At 42.2% G+C, this 23,591-nt stretch overlaps 1 protein-coding gene across 1 annotated transcript in view; it reads left to right on the top strand.

Moving 5' to 3' along the window:
- Positions 1–23,591, top strand: part of LOC121442582 (tetraspanin-7) — a 109,876-nt gene that overhangs the window by 81,272 nt on the left and 5,013 nt on the right. The window contains exons 2-6 of the mRNA XM_041644174.1: positions 10,835–11,023; positions 13,592–13,666; positions 15,521–15,616; positions 16,912–17,067; positions 22,100–22,183. Of these exons, the coding sequence (XP_041500108.1) occupies positions 10,835–11,023; positions 13,592–13,666; positions 15,521–15,616; positions 16,912–17,067; positions 22,100–22,183 (600 nt within the window). The remainder of the gene's footprint in view (positions 1–10,834; positions 11,024–13,591; positions 13,667–15,520; positions 15,617–16,911; positions 17,068–22,099; positions 22,184–23,591) is intronic.

The raw sequence follows: 23,591 nt of genomic DNA on the forward strand, positions 1-23,591 counted from the left end.
TGTTTGTGTTTTCTTCTTTGCCTCCATTTCATTTTTCAAATCTTGAACTGTTTCCATTATCTGTTTGATTGTTTTTCCCTGGTTTCCTAGGGTATCAGTCACTGATTTATTCAATTCTTCAAACTTTCTGTTATACTTCTCATCCATTTCTATAAGGGCATTTTTTTACATGCTGTTTAAGGGCGTCAATCACTTTCATAAAGTCAATTTTTTCTACTTCTTCTTGATTAAGGTGTTCATGTCCTCCTGTTGTGAGGTAGCTGGGTTCTGGTTGTTTCATGTTGTTTTTCAGATTGTTGGGTGAATTCTTGCATTGGCACCTGCCTGCCCATCTCTTCCTCCGAATGCCCCCCTATGGATCTTCTTTTACAGGATCAGGTCTCCTTGCCTACTGATGTACCTTCCCAGTGATGGCACTCTCCAGTGATAGCTCTCCTGGTGCTCCAGTGATGTCTCTTCTGGTGCCGAGATCAGATCTCCGTGCTGGTTGGGTAGCTCGTAAACAAAGCGCCTACCTTGCTTGGTGCATGCAGGCTATTGAAATAAAGGAACTTCCGCCCGCCCGGTTGCCCTCAGGATTCGGCCCCAGCGCCCAGACAGGCTGAGCTGGGTGATGTTATGTGCCCGAAGAGGGAAGGGCCTGGTGATGAATTTTTAAGAGAAGAGAAATCTCACTGTTGCAAGCACTGTTTGTTCTCTAGGCTCCTGCCCATTAATTGCAGCCACTGTAGAGGATGAAAGATATTCGAGCTTCAAATTAGTTTTCTATTCGTGGGAATCAACTGTTTCCATGCTTGCTCATTTAGTCCTCATTGTGGCCCAAAGCAAACATTCGGAAAACATTGTGCTTGACTAAAACCAAAAAAACAATTTTGACATTTTTCATTTTTGTTGTTTTATTTTTATGGTAAAATAGATACATGGGTCATAGCAGAGTCAGTCGTCCGTGTTTGGCTTTCTCAACATGGTGCTGGTGAAAGTATGATTCATAGCCTCAGACCCTACCTACCATCTTGTATTTCCGCATTTAACAGATACATACCGAACACTTAGCTATAAACAGGCATCTGTCTTGGGCTGGGGAAATAAACCAATAAATAAGATCAAATCCTACCCTTGTGGAGTTTAGATTGGTTTTTGGAGATAAATCAAATAAATAGCGTTCAAGTCCAGTGGTATAAAATAAAACAGGAGCCTTAGTGGAGAGAAGAGCTCATAGAGAAAGACCTTGAAGGAAGCAGAGATTTCAAAAGTCTTCTAGAAGGAACAACAAATGTGGAGAGAAGGAAGTAGGGAGCTTGAGAGGCAGCTAAGAATGGATCAGGGAAAGCAAGAGGAGAGTCACAAGAGGTCACAGAGAACACCAGTGGAGGCTGCAGGTCAAAGAGCGCCAGCCCAGTTAGAGGAGAACGTTGGCTCTTTTCCTAGGAGATGAGACACTGGGCAAGAATCTTGAACAGAGGAGGGGTGCTGTTGAATGTAGGCTTTAGTGGAATCACCCTTGCTGCTTCGCGGGGAATAGAGTATGGGGACAATATGGGGACAGTGAAGGTTCAGAGAGCGACAGAATCTTCTAGTAGCAGGGGTACTGCGGCGCTCTATCACTTTTCTTCGGAAACAATATATTTCTTTTTTTTTTCCTTTCTTTTTTTAGTGGCTGGAGAAACAGACGTGGGTGCTGGAAACCCAACTCTTATATTTTTGGTTGGGAGCAAAGCCTTCAACGGCTGAGCCATCTCTCCAGCCCAATATTTCTTGTTTAATTTTTGTTGTATTTGTTTATTTATTTGCCAAGAACATATTATCTTAGGGTCCATTGTTTTCATACTTTCTCAGTAGTAAATGTGTGAACTTTACCTGTATTACTCACACTTACACATCACTTAACTGGGCTATATCCTGAGAAATGCATTGCTAGGCAGTTTTATAGTAAGTACTATCAGAGCAAGTGTATACAAACTTTAGAAGTCCGCATGTCATAGCAATATTATCTTGTGGGATCACCATGACGTTAGTGATTACTTGTTACTGAAATGTTGTCATCCAGTTCAAAACTATACATTTTACTTGGTGGTATTATCACAAATGTGCGCAATATGGACTTGTGAGTACTGAGGGAAACTTAATTAAATCGCTATTTTTATTTGTCTTTTAAACTATCTCAGGGGAGAATTAAGGAAAAACTCTGCCTTGTTTTGTTTTGTTTTTTTTATCAGAATCTTGTACTTGCATTTTCTTTGTCTCGTATTTCCTCATTTAATAGCTGACCCTCTTTTGAAAGTATGCCTCCCAGCCCCAGTTTCATGCAGAAGGAGACCTGAGGCTCCCATCCCACATCCCGCCCATCACACTCCCAATATACAACCACAGAGAGTATGGGAACTGAATGACTACGACTTGAGGTCTTCCTCTTATTTCCATATGTACATATACTACATATATATATATATATATATATATATATATATATTCAGATAAAGTTTTATTTTTGTGACTTAGAGATGATAATCATGCCAAAAGACTAGGCAAAATACAGTCTCCCTTTTGGAAATAATTAAACCCCAGAACAGGAATGTGTTTAATGATATAATCATAGCATGCATGGTACTCTGTCACAGAGTGTTGATTAGGTTCATATTTATGAGTAATTGTTAGGATGAGTTTATTTGGGTTTATTCCCATCTGATACCTCTGAAGGATACAACCCATGAAAGGAGCATTGCTAAGATTCATCCCGTGTTTGTCAAATTCCCATGATGGGCCCCAGAGGGACATTGCACTATAGGCAGTGACTGATTTTCAAATTGAAAATTTGGACTTCTAATCCCACAAGCAGCTCTTTTGCTGGGCAGATATTAGGACAGAATGAGTGCCATGTGGTCTTGGAGAATCAGACACAGGATGTGGCTGAGGCACTGAGTGCTATAAAGAGGCAGAAGACTTGAGTTTCCTTCACATGACTCTTGAAACCTTGCTGTGTATTCAACAAGAAAAAATGGGATAAACGTGGTTACAGGCATTTTCAACACCCATTAATACCATTGTGGCTCTTGGTTATACACTTACTTGATGTGGTCTTTTTAAGAAGTCTCTTTTCCTTACTAATGTGGGATTCGAGCCATCTTCTTCTCACAGGGCTAGTCCCATGAGGAATGGAAGCCAGGGAAGTGGCTTCTCGCACCACTCTTCCTTCAGTGGTGGCTGGCTCGCTGCCAATGTCACTAAGCCTTTTAGTACTACTGGCACTCATGTGGCCTCTTTGTGTGTTAAGCTGCACCAACCGATTTTCAAGACAAGTGATCGACTTAGGAGTTTGATGGGGGAGGCGTACCATAGAGGGAATTCCCCCAGCATTAAGCTTCTGCCACTTTAACCACTACAGCTGGTCTTGGATTCTAAGTACATAAATCTCCTTGTAAGTGGCTTTGTTAGTTCCAATTCCTAGTTCACCTGTATGATTTCTATTTCCGTATCTGGGTCATCGTGAAGCCATTCTGATGTGAGCTCATTCTGGATAGTCTTCTGCTCTAGTGTGCTTAGTTTTATACTTCTGTTTTGGGACAGTTAAAAAAAAATAGCAATACACTCTCTGTGAGCGCAGGTCAAAAGCCTAAGGCTGCTCTTCAACTTTTGCAAGTAGTCAACAGTGCTTATTAGTATAAAACATTCATGCCACACAGCTCACAACGAGCTCCCCTTGACATTCGTCCCTGGTGTTCACTTCACCCCTCCAGGTGAAATACAGGGCTGGCTCAGGCCAGGTCCTTGGCCAATGCAGTTAGCAACGCAGAAAGCAATTGGCTTGTCCTTTCCTCCCTTCCATCTTCCTCTCTTTCACACACACACACTCCCTCTCCTTTTACTGTACATAGATTTTTTTCTCACATAGTTTTTACTAATTAGTTTTCCCTCTTATTACTCCTCCCAGTTCCTCTCCACCATCCCTCCCATCCAGATCCACCCCCTTCTGTCTCTCATTAGCAATGAAGCTTCTAAAGTGTAATAATCATAAAATAAAAATGAACGCATCGGTATAGGACAAAACAAACAAACAGAAGAAAAAGGGCCCAAGAGAATGTATAAGAAATGAAGACCCACTCATTCACACACTCGGGAAGCCCATTAAAAACACAGAACTAGAAGCCATAATAGATACACACAGTACCTATAGGGTAAAAGAGAGAGAATATTATATTAAAACCAAAAAAGCTCCAATGCAACATTTTGAGCCCAAGAAAGCACCAAAGATACCCCTGTTATGTGCTGGCCCCCACTGCTGGGCGTGCAGGCCAACTTTAAGAGTAGTTTCTTCCCCGAGTGAGCCCCCCTTGGTGGAAGCTAAATTTTCATTTGCAGGTGAGTATCAATAGGAAATGACTTCAGGATTAGAGATGAGGGAATGTGTCTACTTCTTATAGCTCTGGGACCCCATCTCGTGCAGATCCATGCAAGTCCTGTGCATGCATACTGCCTCTGTTTCTGTGAGTTCATATGTGCTTTGAGGATTGGAGGAGAAGGTCTGTCTACATTATCCACTGGAGATGGGGATGGGGGGGGTGTCAGAGAGGAAGGGGAGACCACAGCAGGTGTTCCACTGCAGAGCTGGAATGAGCCTGGGGCAGTGGGTTTGGAGGAGGGGTGGGGGCAGGTGAAGAGCCGCAGCTAATCTACCAACTTTCCTGACTGGGGTGACCTGAGAATTCCCAGCAGACAGCTGATGTAGTTCAGTGCTACCATAAAGCAGTGAGCTGAAGAAGAAAATGTAAAGGCGAAATATCTGTGATACACTGGAGGTGGGGTCGGGGGGCCTTAGCAAGTGGTCTAGTACAGAACTGGGATGGAAACGGGGAAAGGATTTGGAGACGCCGAGGAAGAGGTAGCTAGCCTCCCTGCCTCCTTAGCTGGACTGGCCTGTAGTTCCCAGGGAATGCCGGCTGGAGTTGGGCAATGGAATAAAACAGTGGATGGCAGGAAAGGTGGTTTCAAGGGAAAGATCTGTGCGACACACTGGAGGTTGTAAGGGGAAGGGGAAACTATAGCAGGTGTTCTGAGCTGAAGCAGAGGTGAAGATCTGCAGTCAGCCTACCTGCCTCCTTGACCAGAGTGCAACCTTGGCCCCTTTGAGGACCTTTGAGCACTTCAAAGAAAAGGAAAACAGCAGCAGCAACAACAACACTCTAGTGCTATAAGGAGCCATGTAGAGTCATTGGATCCGGTTCTGTGACTTTATAGATGACAAAGTAAGACAAATATGTGTATACTGACTGAGTCAAGCTGATGGAGCCAACTTGAAAAGATAATTGGAAAAAGAAGCACAGTTTGCTAGTCTTACAACATGCCCAGAGCCATTTCCTGTGAAGTGATCACCTGCTTCACTAAGCACATGGAAAGTCTATGCTGGACGCAGAGCCAGAGCTGAGTGTCTAGCTCTTTGTAGTGTCTTTCAAAGCTCTTGCGTATCTTCAAAAGGATCTGGAACCTCTTACAAAATCTGCGCTATAGAACTTGGCTGTATAGTCACAGATAAATTCAAAATAGTAGTTCGGATTTGTGACAAATTATTCTAGGCTCATGCTATGGGTCTGGAAATTTGAAGTCTATTGAAATGATGTCAGATGAAGTGATATTTTCATGCAAAGCATTGTCTTAGTGGGCTGTGGTGATTTGAATGAGAATGGTCCCTGTGGGTTCATATATTTAAATACTTGACCCCCAGTTGGTAGAACCATTTGGGAAGGGTTAGGAGGGTGTGCCCTCAGTGGCAGAGGTGTGTCACTAGGGATGGGCTTTCAGATTTCAAAAGCCCATCCTTTCCCAGGTAACTCTCGTGCGCTCTCTCTCTCTCTCTCTCTCTCTCTCTCTCTCTCTCTCTCTCTCTCTCTCTCTGTGTGTGTGTGTGTGTGTGTGTGTATGTGTGTGTGTGTGTGTGTGTGCGTGCGTGCGTGTGCCTGCCTCCTACTTTTAGATGAGGATGTAAATTGCAGCTTCTGTTCCAGCACCATGCCTGCTGCCTGCCTGTTGCCATGTTCCCCATCATGATAACCACGGACTCTAACCCTCTGGAACCGCAAGCTCCTGCTCTTTCTTCTAAAGGTTGCCTTGGTCAGAGTGCCTTTCGCAGCAATAAAAATGTAGCTAAGACACAGGCTTTTCTGAATCTATAAGTAAAAAATACCACAGCTGCTAATGAACATGGAACTATGATGGTGTTTTGTTCCCCATATGCCTTTAAAATGTGAAGCTTCCCTCTCTTCCATAGCTTTTTCTCATATTTAGAGCCACCTTCATAGGTATGGCTACTTGGTTCTGTGTCTCTCACCATTTTCCATCTGGCATTTTCTTCTAGTGCTCTACTGCTCGTCTGCCTCAAGCCTTACCCTCTGGCCTTCTTACCATTCTCCTCTTCTGTTTCCAGGCAACACGATTCCCTCAGCTAGCCACAGCCCTGCAATCATTATTGACGCTTTAACTCAAGCCCCATGCTCGCAACTGTCTTCTGAACATGGTACATATATGACCTTTTGTCTTATCCAAGCCCCACAGAAAACAGAGCCTGAACTCTGGAGCTTTTGCTGGTCCTCAAACTCAGTTTGAGCAAAGCAATGATTAAGGTGCTCCCATTTCTCTCATTTCCCAGCTTCTCTTTTCTTTGTACTGAAAATCTGTTGGCTGTGCAGCACATTCTGCCTTCCACATTTGTGCTGCTAAATGCACATGCATACACACTCACACGCACACCTGTGCATGCACAAGATAAAGAAGAATTGAATGGGCCAAAAGAACTTATTTAGAAGGAAATAGTTTGTAGTAGTGTCTTATTTCTGTTGAGATAACAGCTATCTTCATATAAAGAAGAAAACTGTGGTTATGCCAAGAAGCTCATGGATTTTGGGGTGTCAGTATAAAAATGTAATCCACTGGGCATTCTCCTCTCTCTGATTGAAGAGCTTGGTGACTTCTAGAAAAGTGACAAAACCGAGAGCTTTGTGTCTAGAAACGAACTGACTGGCTTGTCCTGTGCCTAATGGTTTGTCACGTGCAAATAGAACCTTGTAAACTTTCCTTTGTTTATTTTCCCAAAAATCACACATAAAATTTATTACAGTTAGTAAACAACCAAAGTTTGAAGCTCAGGTCTCTCAAATCGGAACATTAGAGCTAGGTCACGGGAAAGCCAGATTTGTCTATCTCCTAGTTGTACTGGAAAGGGAACTGAGACCCAGAAAGCTTTGGTGATCTGTCCAAACTCACACAACTCTCTACAGAACTGCAAAGGCCTTGTCTCCTGACCTTCCAGTCTAGAACTCTGGCTTTGAAATACTCTGAGTCCCTTTCCTTTGCCTGTCTTCCAGTGCTTTCTCAAGCCTACCAGAAACCCCATACATTCTAATTCTTAATCTAGTACATTTTAGTGTACTAGATACACAGACACATAACTCATAATAAGAAACAAAGCTATAAATATAACGAGCATACTTCTCAAAGTTTAAAGAAAAAAAGACATCTTAAGATAATGGAGGCTTCTGGTTCTCTGCAATCTGGCTCCTATCAGTACTCTCCAGAGCCAGACCCCAGTGTCTCCAGTGCTGCAGAAAATACGCAAACACACTCACCTAAGAATTAAGTACAGGAATACTTTGTTGCCCAATTTTCCTCTTAAAATCTGACACCAGAGGGAACTGTATTTTAACCACTGATAATTGCCATAGGCTTTCTGCATCCTGTATTTTTCTGAGTTACAGAGCCATGGAGGTGGAAGAAGACTACTCTAGCATACCTCTATGAGTAGTCACCAAGAACAAACCAACCTGTGACATTCTGGGATGTTCGAGCCAAGGCTTTCACATAACATGTGATCTAGCTGAGATTTCTGCCTGCTGTCTCTTTGGCATTGCCTTTTCTTAGTGCTTAGATACAGTGCCTTCTAATCCCACACAGCGTCTTAGGACGGGACTCTTAGTTATACTGTATACCCCCATCACGTCATTTCTTGCTGCCCTTCACAACGTTCCTTGACTCTTGACATGCTAAATATGACCTCATCTCATCATTAAAGTGATTGGGCGTGTTCACTCCGAAGGTGGAGCTCCCAAGCTGGGTGTTAGGGAGTGAGAGTGAAGACAATGGGGACTTTACCCTTTCACAACCACATTGGTCAGATCTATGCTCTATGTAGTAACAGAGTGGGAAGGTGTCACATGGCTGCGGACTCCTGAGAAAGATCGAGATGGTACAGAATTGGCAAGGAGCCTGCCCAATATTACGTGGAATGATCTAATAGGAACAAGAAGAATCACTTACGTCTGCTGCCTGCTCCCCAAATATCCAATTTATGATGAAAATGAAGCCTAGTGAGTCTATTCCAGGAGCCTCTGGGAACACTGTGGCACATGGCCAAACCTTTCCATGACGCGCTTTCATTATAACTTTAAAGTAACATATGCTATTTTTTAAGTCTGAATTAATGTTTTGGGTTTTATTTTCTCCTATACTAGAACTTGAACTTAGATTTTCATTCATGCTGGACTGTGTTGCACTAACATTCCAGCACTGATATACCTCTTCTAATGCTAATGATTTTGTATTCTTCAGCCTCGTTTCAGAACCTATATTAATAGCAGCTAGTGGTATTCTGCTTCTGTTCGTCATAATTCAGAGTTGTGCCCAGACTGTACTGACACTTACCCCTTAGCTTCCATCACATGGGCTCTCCCCACCCTCCTTCCGTCCCATTGTGCCCCCTCATGTGTGTATGTGTGTGTATGGTGTCTGTGGCGACCACTGCAGCCATCCAACACACATGACAGCTGTCATATATACCCTACCTAGACCTAGCCCTTGCTATTGAATGTCTTAGAATCCAATTATTATGGAATTCTTTGTAGCTAATTTGAGAGTGGAAGGTTGGTGGCAGGCATCTTATTTTACCAACATGGTCTGTTTTTACCCTGGGTAACATAAGAGTTGATTCTAGTGGGTAAAGATCATTTTAGGTTTGTTCTTAATTGTCAGAGTACAGCTAAACAAACTGTTCAGGGAAGGTGCATTTTTAAAATGACCACCAGGTGTCAGCAGAGGATGTGAAACTCTTGGCAGCATCTGCAGTCTTGGTTTTAATTCAATGAAGCCATTCCCATAGGCAGTCAGCCTCCACTGGGCCCCCTGCTCTTCAAAATTAGTGTCAAATTCTTTCTCCTCAAATCTGCATCCTATATTTACTCTTTTATCATATAACATGTAATTCTCTCATGCACATTGATAGATCTATAAAATAGGCTACTGGGACAAGACCGGGGAGTTAGTACCATAACAAATCTCATATGCATTTTATGAAATTTCAAGCAAAGCCTAATTATACAGCATGCATTGTTAACACTACTTTATGCCTTTCCTTCTTTCAAAAAGTAATTTGTGTGTGGATGTGTGTGTGCGCGCCCGAGCACCCGAGCACGTGCAGACACACTTTGCTAATTTTCTTGAGTTTCTCATCTTGCCTCTTTGGTAGACTGACAGAAATCTGAGATCTTTAGTGTGGAGCACTGAGCTGCAGCATGGGACAAAACTGTGGAAATACTTCAGCCTCAGTTGGAAAAGTAGTGGTAATTTGAAAACTTTCCCTTTTGAATATGTCACCAAGCTATTAGTGAATTTAAGGATCTAGCAACTGTGGGATGGTGGGGACACAAAGACACTCACGGCTTCACCATCCCCAATTACTGAGGCCTGGGAACTGCAGGGAATGAAAAGCAGGGCCTAACACACAATCTTGAGCCTGCTACCCTACGTAAAGGCCTTAAAAATACACAGGGCTAGAATTTAGACATGTTGTAAGGTTTCAGTCAAAATGGTTGATGATATTTGACAAATAGCATCATAACCAATCTCAAGAGATCGATAATCAGACTCTTCTTTTGCTTTATAATGAATAAAGTATTGTGTGACAGTACTTCAATAGGGATTCTAAACTATCTAGAATATTTTCTTCATAGAGAGTTTGATGATAATGGACAAGAATACCCTTGTTCTTCAAATATTCAGGATAGCCTTAAGACTTGCTCTATCCTCATATGCCATTGAAGGAAGGAGCCAGCATTCTTTCTGGGATCATGCCTAGCTCAGTACCAGACAGACACACACTGGAAGAACGCCTCTCACACATGTCTTATGATGTTCTTTAAGAGGTTTTTTTTTAAGTGTCTTTATTGACTTGATTTCCAATTAATGTAAAAACTACATTCAGGATATGTAAGGGGCAGGTCTAATTGCATACCAATCAATGTGCCTTTACTCTGTGACAGTTTTGGATAATGGCCTCTGACATTTCTTGCTGTTCAGGGAGTCCTTCAACAAGTGTGCCTTGCTCATATATGCTTTATTCTTGAACTGTAATCATATTGCTCTATGTCTATGGTGGTTTGAATGAGGATGGCCCATGAATTTAGATGCTGTATTTGTATATATTCATATTCCCTCTGTCGGTGAAACTGTTTGGGAAGGATTATGAGCTGTGATCTTGTTGGAAGAGGCGTATTATTGGGGCCAGACTTTGAGATTTCAAAATCCCATGCCATTTTTAGCTTTCCCTTTTCGCCCGTGCTTATGGATCAGGATGTGAGCTTTTAGCTACTGCCATGGCACTGTGACTCCCTGCCTGCTTCCATGCTCCCTGCCATGATGATCATGTGCTCCTTCTGGAACTTTAAGCACCAAGTAAACTCTTATGTAAGTTACCTTGCTCATGTCTCTCTTCACAGCAATGAAAGAGTAACAGAGACAATGCCCATTCTCACCTCTTCTGACTATAGTTTCATGCTGTCTTCTCTTCCATTTACAGATCACCGGAGTGATCCTGTTGGCTGTTGGAGTCTGGGGAAAGCTTACTTTGGGCACCTACATCTCCCTTATTGCTGAGAATTCCACAAATGCCCCCTATGTGCTCATCGGAACCGGCACCACTATTGTTGTTTTCGGCCTCTTTGGATGCTTTGCTACATGCCGTGGTAGCCCATGGATGCTGAAACTGGTAAGTTTATTTCAGCATAATGTGCTTTCTCAGTTACTTTCTGTAAAACAATAAATCCACATGATGGTTAAGTAGCCCTTCTCTGAGCCCCACACACCGACACAAAAGACTTTAATATTCATTGATTTTAATTTTACACCATACTTGTAACTAATCCACCTTTCAATCCTCCCAGTGGGAAAAACAATCCCAGACACAGCCTGGCACAGTAAATATAGTCCCAGTTTCCTGAGGTAGATTGGCAAAGCGCTGGCCATTGATCCCAGTGAACAATTAATGTCTTCTTGGCAAGATGCCCTGTACTAGTCTTCAACTGTGGCTTGGAAATCTCCTCAGGCATTCATTGTGTGACTTTGATGAGCAGGAGATCATCCTGAGCCCAAGCATCCTTACATGCCCACGTTGCCATTGGAGCAGGCCTTCCTGTGTCTTTGAGTTTTGATGTGCAAGGATGCCTGTGTATGCTTTTCTCTCCCCTCACACTCTCTGGCCCACTGTGGGAGTTCAACTAAGGTAGACCCTCTCACTCAGAGGACTGATGCAATGACATGAACCGGCCTGTGCACTCCTAGTGCAGACAGAGCAGTGACGGTGACGGATCCCCAAAAGTATACCGCCAAAAGGCTCTTACTGCGCCTTTAATAGTATTTAGAATCTTAGGGGCCTCTGTTAGCTTTAGCCTTAAGAAATGAAAAACCACAAACAATAACAACTTGTCCTATATGGAGGCCCAAAGAGGTTGTCTGAACACAACAGTAAATGCTCTTTTTCCCACTTGCCTTCTTATAGTTATCTTCCCAGAGAGCTTTCAGGTAGATGGTAGGCCTTGTATGCACTAGGCCTTTTATGCACAGAGTAATGACACTTCTGATCATATTTTCTTTGAGGTCTAAAGATAAATTATATACATAGGCATAGGGAATCATAACCTCATGCTTCATATTTTAGTGGTTGTACTGTTTGTAGAGAATTTCACTAATATTTAGAAAACATAAATATTTTAACCCAGTGCTTTCTTAAAGTATGTGTCACTAAGAAGAGTTATATATGACCCTATGTGTATTTGTATTTGACTTATATACTTATAAGTCATATGTACACATTTATGGGTAAGTTATGTGACATTGTGTAGTCCATCCAGATCATCATTTAGGGTCATTACAAACATTCAGAACTGCTATATTTCATTTGGAGAGGAGAAGAAGCAGGTCATAAGATATATGACTTGTTGGTAAGGAATTAATTCCTCTTCTTTTTGTCTGTTTTTCAAAGTCAGAAAATGGGGAAAGCCTTCCTAACTCCTAAGTGCTGTGTAACATCTTTGAACTCAGATGTTTGCCTACGTGTGTACAGAGACCCAGAGAAAGAGTGTGTGTGTTTCCAACTGGGAAGCGCAGGTAGAATGAGATGAGAAACACTTGGGATTAGTAGTAGTAGTGCCTGTACTTGTAGAGGCTATAACTGAATTTGAATTTGTAGAGGCTATAAATTCCATTCCATTCTCAGTCCAGAGGCAAGCATCCCCACAAGAGCCTGCTGAGGGTACAATGTTCAGGGGTAGCCAAAATAGTGAAGAGGCACATCCTGCTATACACATCCTGGTCTTTGACAACAGATAAGATGGTGCACTTCAAAATAAAGTGGGTTTTTAGTCATTTACTCTGAGATGTGGCCAAGAAGATGGAGAAGTTTGCCCAAATGGCTGATGTTCATACTAAGTCTGAAAGCAGGACCAATATCAGCAAATGGAAATTGGAAGTAGGTAGACCAACAACCGGGGGGAGAAGAAGTCTTTCCAGTAACTGGAACAGTTTACAAAATAGAATAGGGAGGGCTGGAGTGGCAGTTCAGTGGCATAATACTGGAGGTCCTAAGTTTCACTGCAGAAAGAGTGTAAAAAAGAAATGAAAGTTATCTGCATAGATTGACTTTACAGGCACTCTCTCACCATTAAGAAGTTGGCTGACGAGTCTCCCAAACACCACAGAATTATTTCCTGTGACCTGACCTATAGAGCGGATTTTTTTTTTTAGCCTGAATATTTTCATATTGAAGGTAGATGACACTTTGGAGTGGGTGGTCCTTTTAGGTCTCCCCTGATTGGTCTGGGCAGAAGGGCACAGTGTCAGTGTTAGCTGAGGTCTCCCCAGCATCCATGCCCCAAAACGTTTGTGCATATTAAAAAGGCAGTTTTCTATGTTGATACTCATGCGTGAAATTCCAAGAAGGCTATTTCCATTTCTGAACTTTCTCGAGGATAATAAGGACTTGTCTAATTGCCCCTAGCAGAAAGGTTTACCCTGAAAAAGCACGCTTTTTAAATATCTGTCTGTTTCTCTCTCTCTCTCTCTCTCTCTCTCTCTCTCTCTCTCTCTCTCTCTCTCTCTCTCTCTCTCTCTCTCTTTCTCTCTGTGTGTGTGCAGGGGTCTGTGTTTGAGTGTGGGCATATGCACCCAAGTACAGGTACCTACAGAGGCCAGAGGGATTGAATGACCCATTTTTCCAACCCTTCAAAGTCTTCTTCTTAATCCTGCCTTGTGACTTTGTCCCTGTTTGCTTCATTTTTAGTATGCCATGTTCCTGTCCCTGGTGTTCCTGGCTGAGCTTGTAGCTGGCATTTCTGGATTTGTCTTTCGTCATGAGGTGAGTATATTCATGGTAGGAAACTCAGTTCAAGAGGCTTTGTGAAGAGGAGTTTTGAAAATGAACGGAATGTGTAAAGGGCGCATACGGACTAGCCGGGAACATCCTCCAAACTTTAGGCCCTTCATTGTGGATCCTTCCTTGAGCTTTCTCTCTGGCTCTTTCATAAAATGAGTCTCCTCTCTGTTTTAAAGCAGTAGCTTCCAATATGGAGTCCTTTGAGAGTAGCTATTTGCACAAAGCACATGTATTTCTCTGTAAGATTTCTGGCGCTAGAAGCGAGCTGAGATAATTGGCTTGCTTATAAATCCATTATTCTACCACAGAAAGAGCGGGAAACGCTGCAGCAGATAGGCGCATGGGAATGGAAACCTAGCACACGGATCTAGTGCTCCAAGAAGTAGTGTGGCTGCGGTTGAATTCTAGCAGCATGCCTTCCTGGGTTCTGTTTTTGCATGCTGAGTTATATTCCCCAGGAGCTTGCCTTGTATATGTTCTCTTACTTTCCCTATTATCCTGATTTTGACGTAGACTGTAGGTAGCATCCCAAATACCAAAGCTATGTTCCAGGACCAGTTTCCTATGATGCTGCATCTAGAGGTAGACTGCCCACTCTTTACTGTCAGCTGAAGAGAGAAGGGGGGCAAAAGCATGACCTAAGTGCATGTGTGAAAAAGAGAAGTTCTCTCTTTTCCATGTAGTCTCTAGGGATTTCAGTCTCGCCCTGATCACTTTGACTAAGTGGTACAACTCATGGGGTGGCAGTCGCTCACATTGGTACCACTTGCTTGGACTAATGCTGTCAAGAAGCCTGGATTACCTAGAGGACCGCCACAGCCTTGTTTCTTGAGCATATGTCCTCAGGGTGACACAAGGCCTATTCTGTATACAATTCCCCACCCTGAGATACAGCACGGGAGTAAAATGAGGTGACAGAGTTGGATCCTGTAGCCACTTTGGCTTGTAGCTAAATGTCCCATAGCTAGTGTCCCTTAACTAGCCCCTGGACATTATTTCCAGGATTTAGTAAGGAATATGCCTAATTGGGAGGGTTACCATATTTAGCTTTGAGCATGCTGCCAGCCAATTACTGCCACTTGCTGCTTTTGTAATTCAGAGGCACTTCGCGAATCAGGGGTAAGGTTTGCCACAAGCCGCGTGACCCAGTGGTCTACCTACCAACTACCTATCTTCCTCAGATTTTCAAAGAGGTGAGATGGAACTTAAAAATGATCCCAAGGGCAAATGTGTTCACCGACAAGGAGAAAAGGCTTCATTAGCTTTCTCCTAACAAGAAAAGCTTTTGTCTTTTAGCCTCTTCTCTTTTGGTCGTAGTAATCAGAGCTAACATGAGTGGTGGCTTTGTCCCACTCCAGTCAGGTAGAATAGAGGTCAATTTGGAGCCCAAACCTCAGTCTTCCCATCCTGCTGGTGGCCTGTCTGCTACAATTCAGTCTGCAGAAAGCCAAAGAAGGTCGTAAAAAAGGAAGTTTGGTATGAATCAAGTCAAAGAAAAATAACTAGCAAAATCATGTCTGAGGTTTGGCCAGTCACCCTTCCAGCCCTTCCAAAACCCGCCTAGCCTCTTCAGTGAGCCATCTGACGGGCGGCAAGCGTGCTTCCTTCTAAATTGGTGGTTGAAACCAACTTTTTTTCTTTAAATCCCTCAGCTAGTTAACCCTTTGGTGAATTTTTTGAGCATCTTTGTCTCAGAAAACAACAGGGCTTGCCCTCCATAGTCAGCACTTCCTGAGAAAATTTCAGAAGAAATGGTGCTGGGGTAGAAGCTGGGAGGAATCGGAGTCAGTTAAGGCTACAGTGACCTGGAACCGCATTCCCCTTTACCTTCCGTAGATCAAGGACACCTTCCTGAGGACTTACACGGAGGCCATGCAAAACTACAATGGCAATGATGAGAGGAGCCGGGCCGTGGACCATGTGCAGCGCAGCGTAAGTTCCCGGAAAACAGAGGAGAATGGAGCTTGCGTAGGAAGTTTCAGGCTTAGACCTCTAGGCCTGGTATCGGTAGTTTAGATCAGTTGCTTATGCTGTTCATCCTCACTCTCTAACTCTTGGTCCAATTCTGTTCTGAAGAGTTGGTTCCAAACATTTGTCCAGGTTTCGGTTTTCCAGAAAGTTAGCGTCAAGAAGGCGTCCTCTCTCCAGCGTGTCTTGTGTTGGTAAAAGTGCTGAACGTGCCAAGAACACCCCCATTTGTCCTGAGAAGGGGCACCGTGGGAAAGGGGCTAAGGTGGTGGATTCGTGTCAGTCTAGCTACCAGCTAATGCCTGAAGGCTGGCTCTCTGGAATTGGCATCTCCAGGGTAGATAGAGAAGTCAGGGGAGTAGCATCCACTTGTTGGGGTCCTGTAGTAAGGGTAGAGAGTAGACAAACAGGAACTGAGAATCTGTTAGGTATGATCTGCAAAGGGGGAATGACGTAACTGTATTTAAACTCCCAAAAATTTCAAAATTTGAAACAGTAAGATTTTAAATTTTATTTTGACAACATTTCAGACTTCTAAAAGTCAAAACTATAAGGAACTATATGCTCACATTTACCAGTCAGTAACGTTTTTTGTTTCATTTGCTTTCAAAGTCTACATGAGAGATCAGAAAACCTTTTCTCAGAAGGGAAAAAGAGAAGATACTTCAGGCTATAGGGGAGGGCCTTATACTCTGCAAAACCAACTCTGCCACCACTGCACAAAAGAAACCATGGGCAACAATAAACAACACATAAACAAACAAGCATGGCCAGTTCTCAAAACAGCTTTACAAAACCAAGTCGGTAGTAGACTATAGCTCACCAACAGTGGCTTTCTATCCCATAGATCAACTGTTCTCTCGAAGCTATTTATTTACTTATTATTGCACATCCAGTGGAAAACTTTGAGAAACCATTGCCTGCCCATCAGGGTTCTGGGTGTAATTAATATATGCATCTGCGTGTTTAAGAGCACTCTTACACAGCTGTAATGTTTAGCAAGGGCAGAGACATACTACTTCACAGTGGAGAGGGTAAGAAAAGCAGCATAATGTAGAATCAGCTTCCTTCTCTGAGCTCAGATGGGCACCATAAACAAGATGATCGGCAGAAGAGCTTGAGTTCATTTCTTCCGCACCAAAGGTGGGTGCACTATTATCGGAAGCCTGGCTGCTCCTTTTCTTATAAAAGTTTCAGGGCAGAAAGGGAGGAGGCCACATTCCAGTGCGCTTGAATTCTTTCTATTTCCCTGTTACCAGCTGAGCTGCTGCGGCGTGCAGAACTACACCAACTGGAGCAGCAGCCCCTACTTCCAGGACCACGGCATCCCCCCCAGCTGCTGCATGAATGAAACTGATTGCAACCCCCTGGATCTGCACAATCTGACTGTGGCCGCCACCAAAGTGAACCAGAAGGTACCTCTTCCTCCCCGCGCTAGTGGGACAGGCAGGTGCTGGCAGGCTCACAACGATGGCTCCTTTCATGAAATTAAGACAAATAGGTTAGAAAGGATAGTCTCGTGGGAGTCGAGCTTCTTCCTTTGTGGCGTTTGCTTGTCTAGGAGAAGCACTTGAGGCTGCTCACTTCTGAAAGAGGAAGCTGTGCCTCCAATTGGTCTCACGTGGCTCTCCCACAGCAAGCAGCTACCAGGCACAGCTATGAAGGGTTAGCAAATGGTTTCTGTTAACCTTGATGCCCGTGTCAGACAGAGACGGTTTGCTTTCTTCTTTCTGGGTGCCTTTCTTCTACTTAATATACCATCGAAACATGAAATTATTCACAGCTGGGTGCCAGTCTTTGGCAGGAAGAAGGGAGTAGAGTTGACAGACAGTGTCTGCTTCTGCTAGGAGGGTGGCCTTTATTTTAGGGAGTTCACTGTTGTAGGAAAAGAAATGAACAGCTCCAATTCAATTCACTGTCAACATCCCGATTCCAAAAGAAGCAGAGAGAAAAAAGGATGGTGGGACGAGATGTGGAAGTCTGCTCATAGCGCAAAGGAGAGCAATGAACTTCCAGGAGTCAGAGAGAAGGGAAACCAATTCTGGATTACTCTTTATAGGGAATGCAGCGAACACATGGCAACTGTGCGTGAATGCTATCAGCTGTCTTAAACAGTTCAAGAAACGCCCTATGATTTGAGAAACAAAAGAGCGGAATGTACAGTTGGATTTGCCTATAGTTAATCACCCATGGGGCGAATTTTCTTCTCTTACCAAGAAAACTTCCTGTTCTTCTAATGTCGTCACAGTTCTGTGTTATCTGGGCCATCTATTGAATAATTCATAAAGCGATGATAGCCATTCTCTCAAGATTAGAATATGATGAGGTCTTTTCTGTATCTTACCCATTTTATATTGGGCTCTGTAACAGGAATGCTGCAAGGCCTTGTTGCTGCCCTGGGTGCTCATTTTGTCATTCTGGAATTTTGACTTCACTCTCGATATGATTCACAAAGACTGGGTACTGACTATCTCAGCTTCAAGAACACCGACTGCTATTGGAATATTCTTAGGAACTCAAACTTTGAGGTTTCCTTTGCCTCTCATAGACTATGTCTGCCTTTTGGATGGGAAATCGCCCCTGATTAGAGAGCCATGTGTATCATTTTGCTGCCATTTTATGGAGTGTGCATATACACCTACTAGCATATGAGAGACTCTTGATTGACAGATAACAAGAAGTAATCTATGGGCGTGAGTGCTTTGGTCCATATGGCTTGTAAAAACAGCACTTACCAAATTTTGGTAAATTTCTTTTTTTTCATGTAAATACCCTCCTTTGTGAAAATTAAGAACCTAGAAATCTGAATTCAGAGGCTAGAGTCAGTTTAAATTTTGAATCAGGCACCTTCTCGTTGTGGGATCTTAGTGTAGTTACTTAACCTTTCTCGGGTTTGTTTTTTCCGTATGTAAACTGTAGATTATAAGGGTTCTTGCTCCTTAGAGTTAATATGAGGATTGAATGAAATAAATTATCTAAAGCATAATGCCAGGCACAGAGTGAGATGCTCTAGGTATTATCTGTGATGCAAATGTGATCTCAGCAATGTTGAAATTACCTTTATTTTCTCACAATGATTTTTATAGGGGATATTTTCTGTTAGCATCTGAAAGAAAGGGGCTGGAGAGATGGCTCAGAGGTTAAAAGAGCTTGTTGCTCTTGCACAGGGCAGGAATTCAGTTCCCAGCACTGAGGCTGGTTGGCCCACAACTGCCTTTAATTCTAGCTCCAAGGAATCTGATGCCCTCTTCTGGCCTCCACAGACATGTGCTCTTGTGAATACACACACACACACACACACACACACACACACACACACACACACACACACATTAAAAGATAAAATGCATCTTGAAAACATAAAAGAAAACTTGGGGCCTATGGTGTATCTGTAATTTGTAAAATTATTTCTAGAAGAAAAGATATGTATCAATTTTTTGCCATTTTGGTGACAGCCTATACTTTGACCTCACTCCCGCTATTTATTGTTCCCTGAGTGCCTCAAAGACTTGGGGAAATTACATAACTACTCTGTCACTGCATTCATATTCTTGCCAATTTCTAAGAACAAGAGGAAGAAAGACTAACTCTGCTTGGCAGCTAAAGAGATACCTCTAGAACCTTTCTGGAACTTGCCTTCTCCAAATAGTAAAAGTCTCCCACAGGCAGATGCTTTTCCCTTGGCGACTGTAGGTTTAGACATGCCACAAGTACAAGGGAATTAATTGTTCTGTTTCTCAGTGTTTCCTAGGAGACTTAGCAGGTCTCTGGATTTATCTCATGCTTGACAACCAGGCTTTCCTATTAGGAAATTGAGAGAGATGGCTGTAGGTAGACAAGCTCATGCCCTAGCGCAGGACTTAAGGTTGAACGCAAACATGACCTGTGGTTGTAGTACAAAGCAGTCCTTGCATCTCCAGAGCTGTGCTACTTGAAGAGTAGGCCTTAGGACTGAATGATGAATCATAGAAAAAACCTCTTCATTAAGGGGTGGAAGACATTTTTAAAATCATTCTCATTTTCTCATTTTGCTTTACTCTATTACTGGTAGGGTGTATTAATCTGGTTTCTTCTTTGTAGTAAAACTAGATAACTTTTTGTTTTTTACAGAACAGTAGTTCTTTTTCAAGCTTTAATGGGTATGTGAAAAACAGCTGGAGAGCTTGTTAAAAATGCATTCAGAGTCACTAAAAATGTTTTAGAAGGAAATATCCCGAGCACCCAGCAGAAGCTGGTTCTACAGGTCTGGGTAGGACCTCCAGTTTGGCATTCCTCCCGAGTTCCATGCTGCTCTTTCAGGAAATGCAGAAGATTTAACAGGGAGAACTATTCTTGCCACAGGTGAACTCATACCATGCAGTTACTTGGGTTTGTGGCTTCTCCCACTGGTTGACAATGAGCATATCAAAAATAAAGTTCCTCTTGAAATGTACAGAAACAGAACTGGGATATGACTCAGTGACAGGGCTTACCTAGTGTGTTTGAAGCCCTGTGTTAAAGCCCCCTCACTGGAGAAACAAAAACAAACAAACCCCCCTCTCAATAGATCACACTTATAGAAACACAGATTGGGTTTAAGTACAGAATTAAAGCCGTGATGGAGGGAGCAGAGTCATCTCTGTCAACTAGTTTCCAGAGTAAGAAAATTACCCCTGTTGTTTCTATTCGTGTGGGATTATCAGGCTAGTGTTTTAATACTTGGAACAATCTAATGCTGATGATATGAAGGTCACTTCCACACTTGGACATCACTAAGTGAAGGGAGGTTGTGGTGACGGCCAGCTTGGAGAAACATCATTTGGGAAAGGGTTAGAATAGCTGCTTATCTTCCTGCCTATTGAAGCCTTCCTAACCCACGTGTTTCTCCTTCCTGTTACCGTTTGGAAGGTAATGTGATGTATCATATCGCGAGTAAAAGTGAAATCAGCAAGCTTCACCAGAAAGAATCAAATTGCACAACTCCCCATGAGCCAGCAAGCACTTCCCTTCATATTTATACCAGATAGTGAGGAGTATGTTTTGTCAGTTGAATCCATGTTATAGCACTGCTCTAAGCTAATGTAACCTCTCTCTGGAAAGATGCGGTGGATATGATAGACAATATAGAGCAGAAAGCTATTGTAGAACTTCCACGCGCTATGAGCTTTGTTAAACAAAATTGGAATTTAAAAATGAAAGACAGTGGAGGTGGTTGTTGTGGTCATTCAGATGTTATTATGCCTTAGTATGATCTTCCAGAAAAACAAGAACCACTTTGATTCTGTTTATTAAATGTCTTTATTTTTTTACACAATTTGTATATTCAAGTCATAGTCCTTTATTGGAAGACTGGATATTCTTTGCTGAATAAGTCCACTCAAAAACAGGTAGATTTGGTTAGTTGCATATAAATGAACGTTTAAACACACGTATCCATGTACACATATGCCCATGTACACTTTGAGTCCCACTGTTTGATCTAAAACCCTTTCTTTATATTATGGAGGATGCAAAATAAGTGGGTATTTCCTACCTGGACTAAGTTGATAAAATATAATCTACCTCAACGACATTTTAATTTTAACATTAAAATGCTGTCGATTGTTCTATTTAGCTATTAATATTTGAAGATTAAAGATGAAGAGGAAATTTACTTGGTCTTATGGATAAGGTTAATGACATTCTGAAAGGTGAAGTGACTTACTCAAGGTTACATAGTAAATGTTGACAAAGCTAATTCTAGAATATAGAGTTTTGTTATTAAGAAAAAAATCTTAAGGAGTAACTCAAACTTTGTAAAATTTGTAGCAATTTGAACATTTTCCTCTGACCAAATGATTTCTCTTTATCCAAGAGTTCATCATTCCCTGACAAAATGCTAATGGCGGTGTTTGTTTTTGTTTTGAGACAATATCTCATTTTCCAGCCCTGATTGGCCTAGAACTTGCTACATAAACCAAACTTGTGTCAAACTCACAAAATTCATCTGCCTCTGCCTCCAAAATGCTGGGATTAAAGGTGTGCACCACAATGACCAGCCTAATGACTGTTCATGAAATTTTCAGCTCGAAGTTTTGGAATACCTTTTGATCTTTGAATGTTTCCATTTGTGTCTCTACAGAGTATACTTCATAGAACTTTTATATTTCTTGATAAATTTAGCCCTACTAATGATAACTCCATGGGTGGAATTATGTCTGGAATTTGTTAGGGAATGTGTATTGGAGAAGTCTCAGTGAAACAATATTGACTATATATATATATATATATGTACATATATATATATATTAATTATAATATTAGGGAAGTGTCCTGTGTGGGTTCATTTTGCTATCCTCTATACTTTTTGTATGCTTGAATTCTTGTTTGGTTGGTTGGATGGATGGCTGACTGGTTGGTTGGTGGGTGGGTGGGTTGGCTGGCTGGTTGGCAGGTTGGTTGGTTTGACTACCTGTATTCTCTTTGTAGGGCTGTTACGATCTGGTTACCAGTTTCATGGAAACTAACATGGGGATCATCGCAGGAGTGGCGTTTGGAATCGCATTCTCCCAGGTACTCAGTTCATGGTGCCTTTCCCAGTCTCCCGGTCTTTTTTGCCTCCCTGACCTCCAGATTCTCAGCCTGTCTTCCCATGCTCTGGGGAATGCTGGTCAGAGGTCCTTGCTCATTAGGCCTCAGGTCATCTGTTTATTGATTTTTCTTTTTCAACTTAAATGAAGTTTTGCTGTCAAGGGAATATTGCCAACAGTTCAACTAATGACTACCTCCAGTAAAACAACTTGCTTCCTCACAGCTCAAATGGAGGGTAACAGAACAAGCTTCTGGCTTTATTGAACTATAAACAACTCCAAACATCAACTGGCTGCTCTAGATTTGAGGGAGCCTCTTTCCCTGCTTGACCTGGTTTTTTTTTGTTGTTGTTGTTGTTATTCTTTTTTAGTTTCTGTGGGTTACATATGGCATTGCTCCCTTTAAAGGAAGCTCATATTTAGCAATCTTCATCTTATAAGCATTATTTGAATCTTTGGATTTGACTCTTCTGTTTCTTAGGAAGGAACTTAATTATTTGTGTATTAAACTTTCCATCTCCTGATCTCCGTTCACATTTTACATACCAGTGGGAGATATAATTATGCCAATTAAGTAAGCCATACATACTAAAGGATAAAATACATTTAAGCTAATTCTGAAATTTAGCCTTCTTCTAGCCAGTAAGGTCCTGTTTTACTGGCTTCTGATCTCTTGAACAAGCGGTATATCCTTGTTATGGATATAACATTGCTATGGGTACAAGGACTGACATGTATACTTAGAAGCTTAATAAGAACTTTATGTTAAACTCAGATTTTTTTCACACTACCAGATCATTTTTCACAGAAAGCCCAGTTGGTGTCTTAGTAGTGACTGCAGAATTCCATGTCTCTAGAGGTTATCGCAAAGTCTTTCCCCCTCTGCATCTGTTGTTCTGCTTAGCAATGCAAATGCAGCTTTGCTTTATTCAAACTTGTTCCAGAGATGTTTTTATTGAAATATGAAGTTCAAAGAAAAGTAGCTAAATTGTATTTTTATAGTTTAGTAAATTATTACCTACATGGCCCTTGCTTAGACCAAGGAGTACTTATTAGTATGTCTCTGCCGGGCAGGGCTTAGCATTAAAGAAAGTGAAATGCTTTTCTTCCTAACCTGTGTGACATGTCAGCTCCCAACGGTATGTAAATCACTGTGATTGTCTCTTGGGTTGCAATTTAAAAATCCTCCGGAAACATACTTCATTGTTTTTGCACTCTTGGAGTGAATTAAACCCCCAACATGCCAACACACGGACAAACCAGAGTGGGATCACAAACAGTGCAATTAACTCAGTCTCCAGAGACATTTCAAAGGCAGTTACTGCCCTGAACTTTCTCCCAATTGCGGTAACATTTCAGTAATAACACTTAGCAACATTCTTAATGGCCTA

The sequence above is a fragment of the Microtus oregoni genome, unplaced genomic scaffold, assembly GCF_018167655.1.
Source record: "Microtus oregoni isolate MIOR12 unplaced genomic scaffold, Mior012 000092F_000, whole genome shotgun sequence".
Taxonomy (NCBI): Eukaryota; Metazoa; Chordata; class Mammalia; order Rodentia; family Cricetidae; genus Microtus; species Microtus oregoni.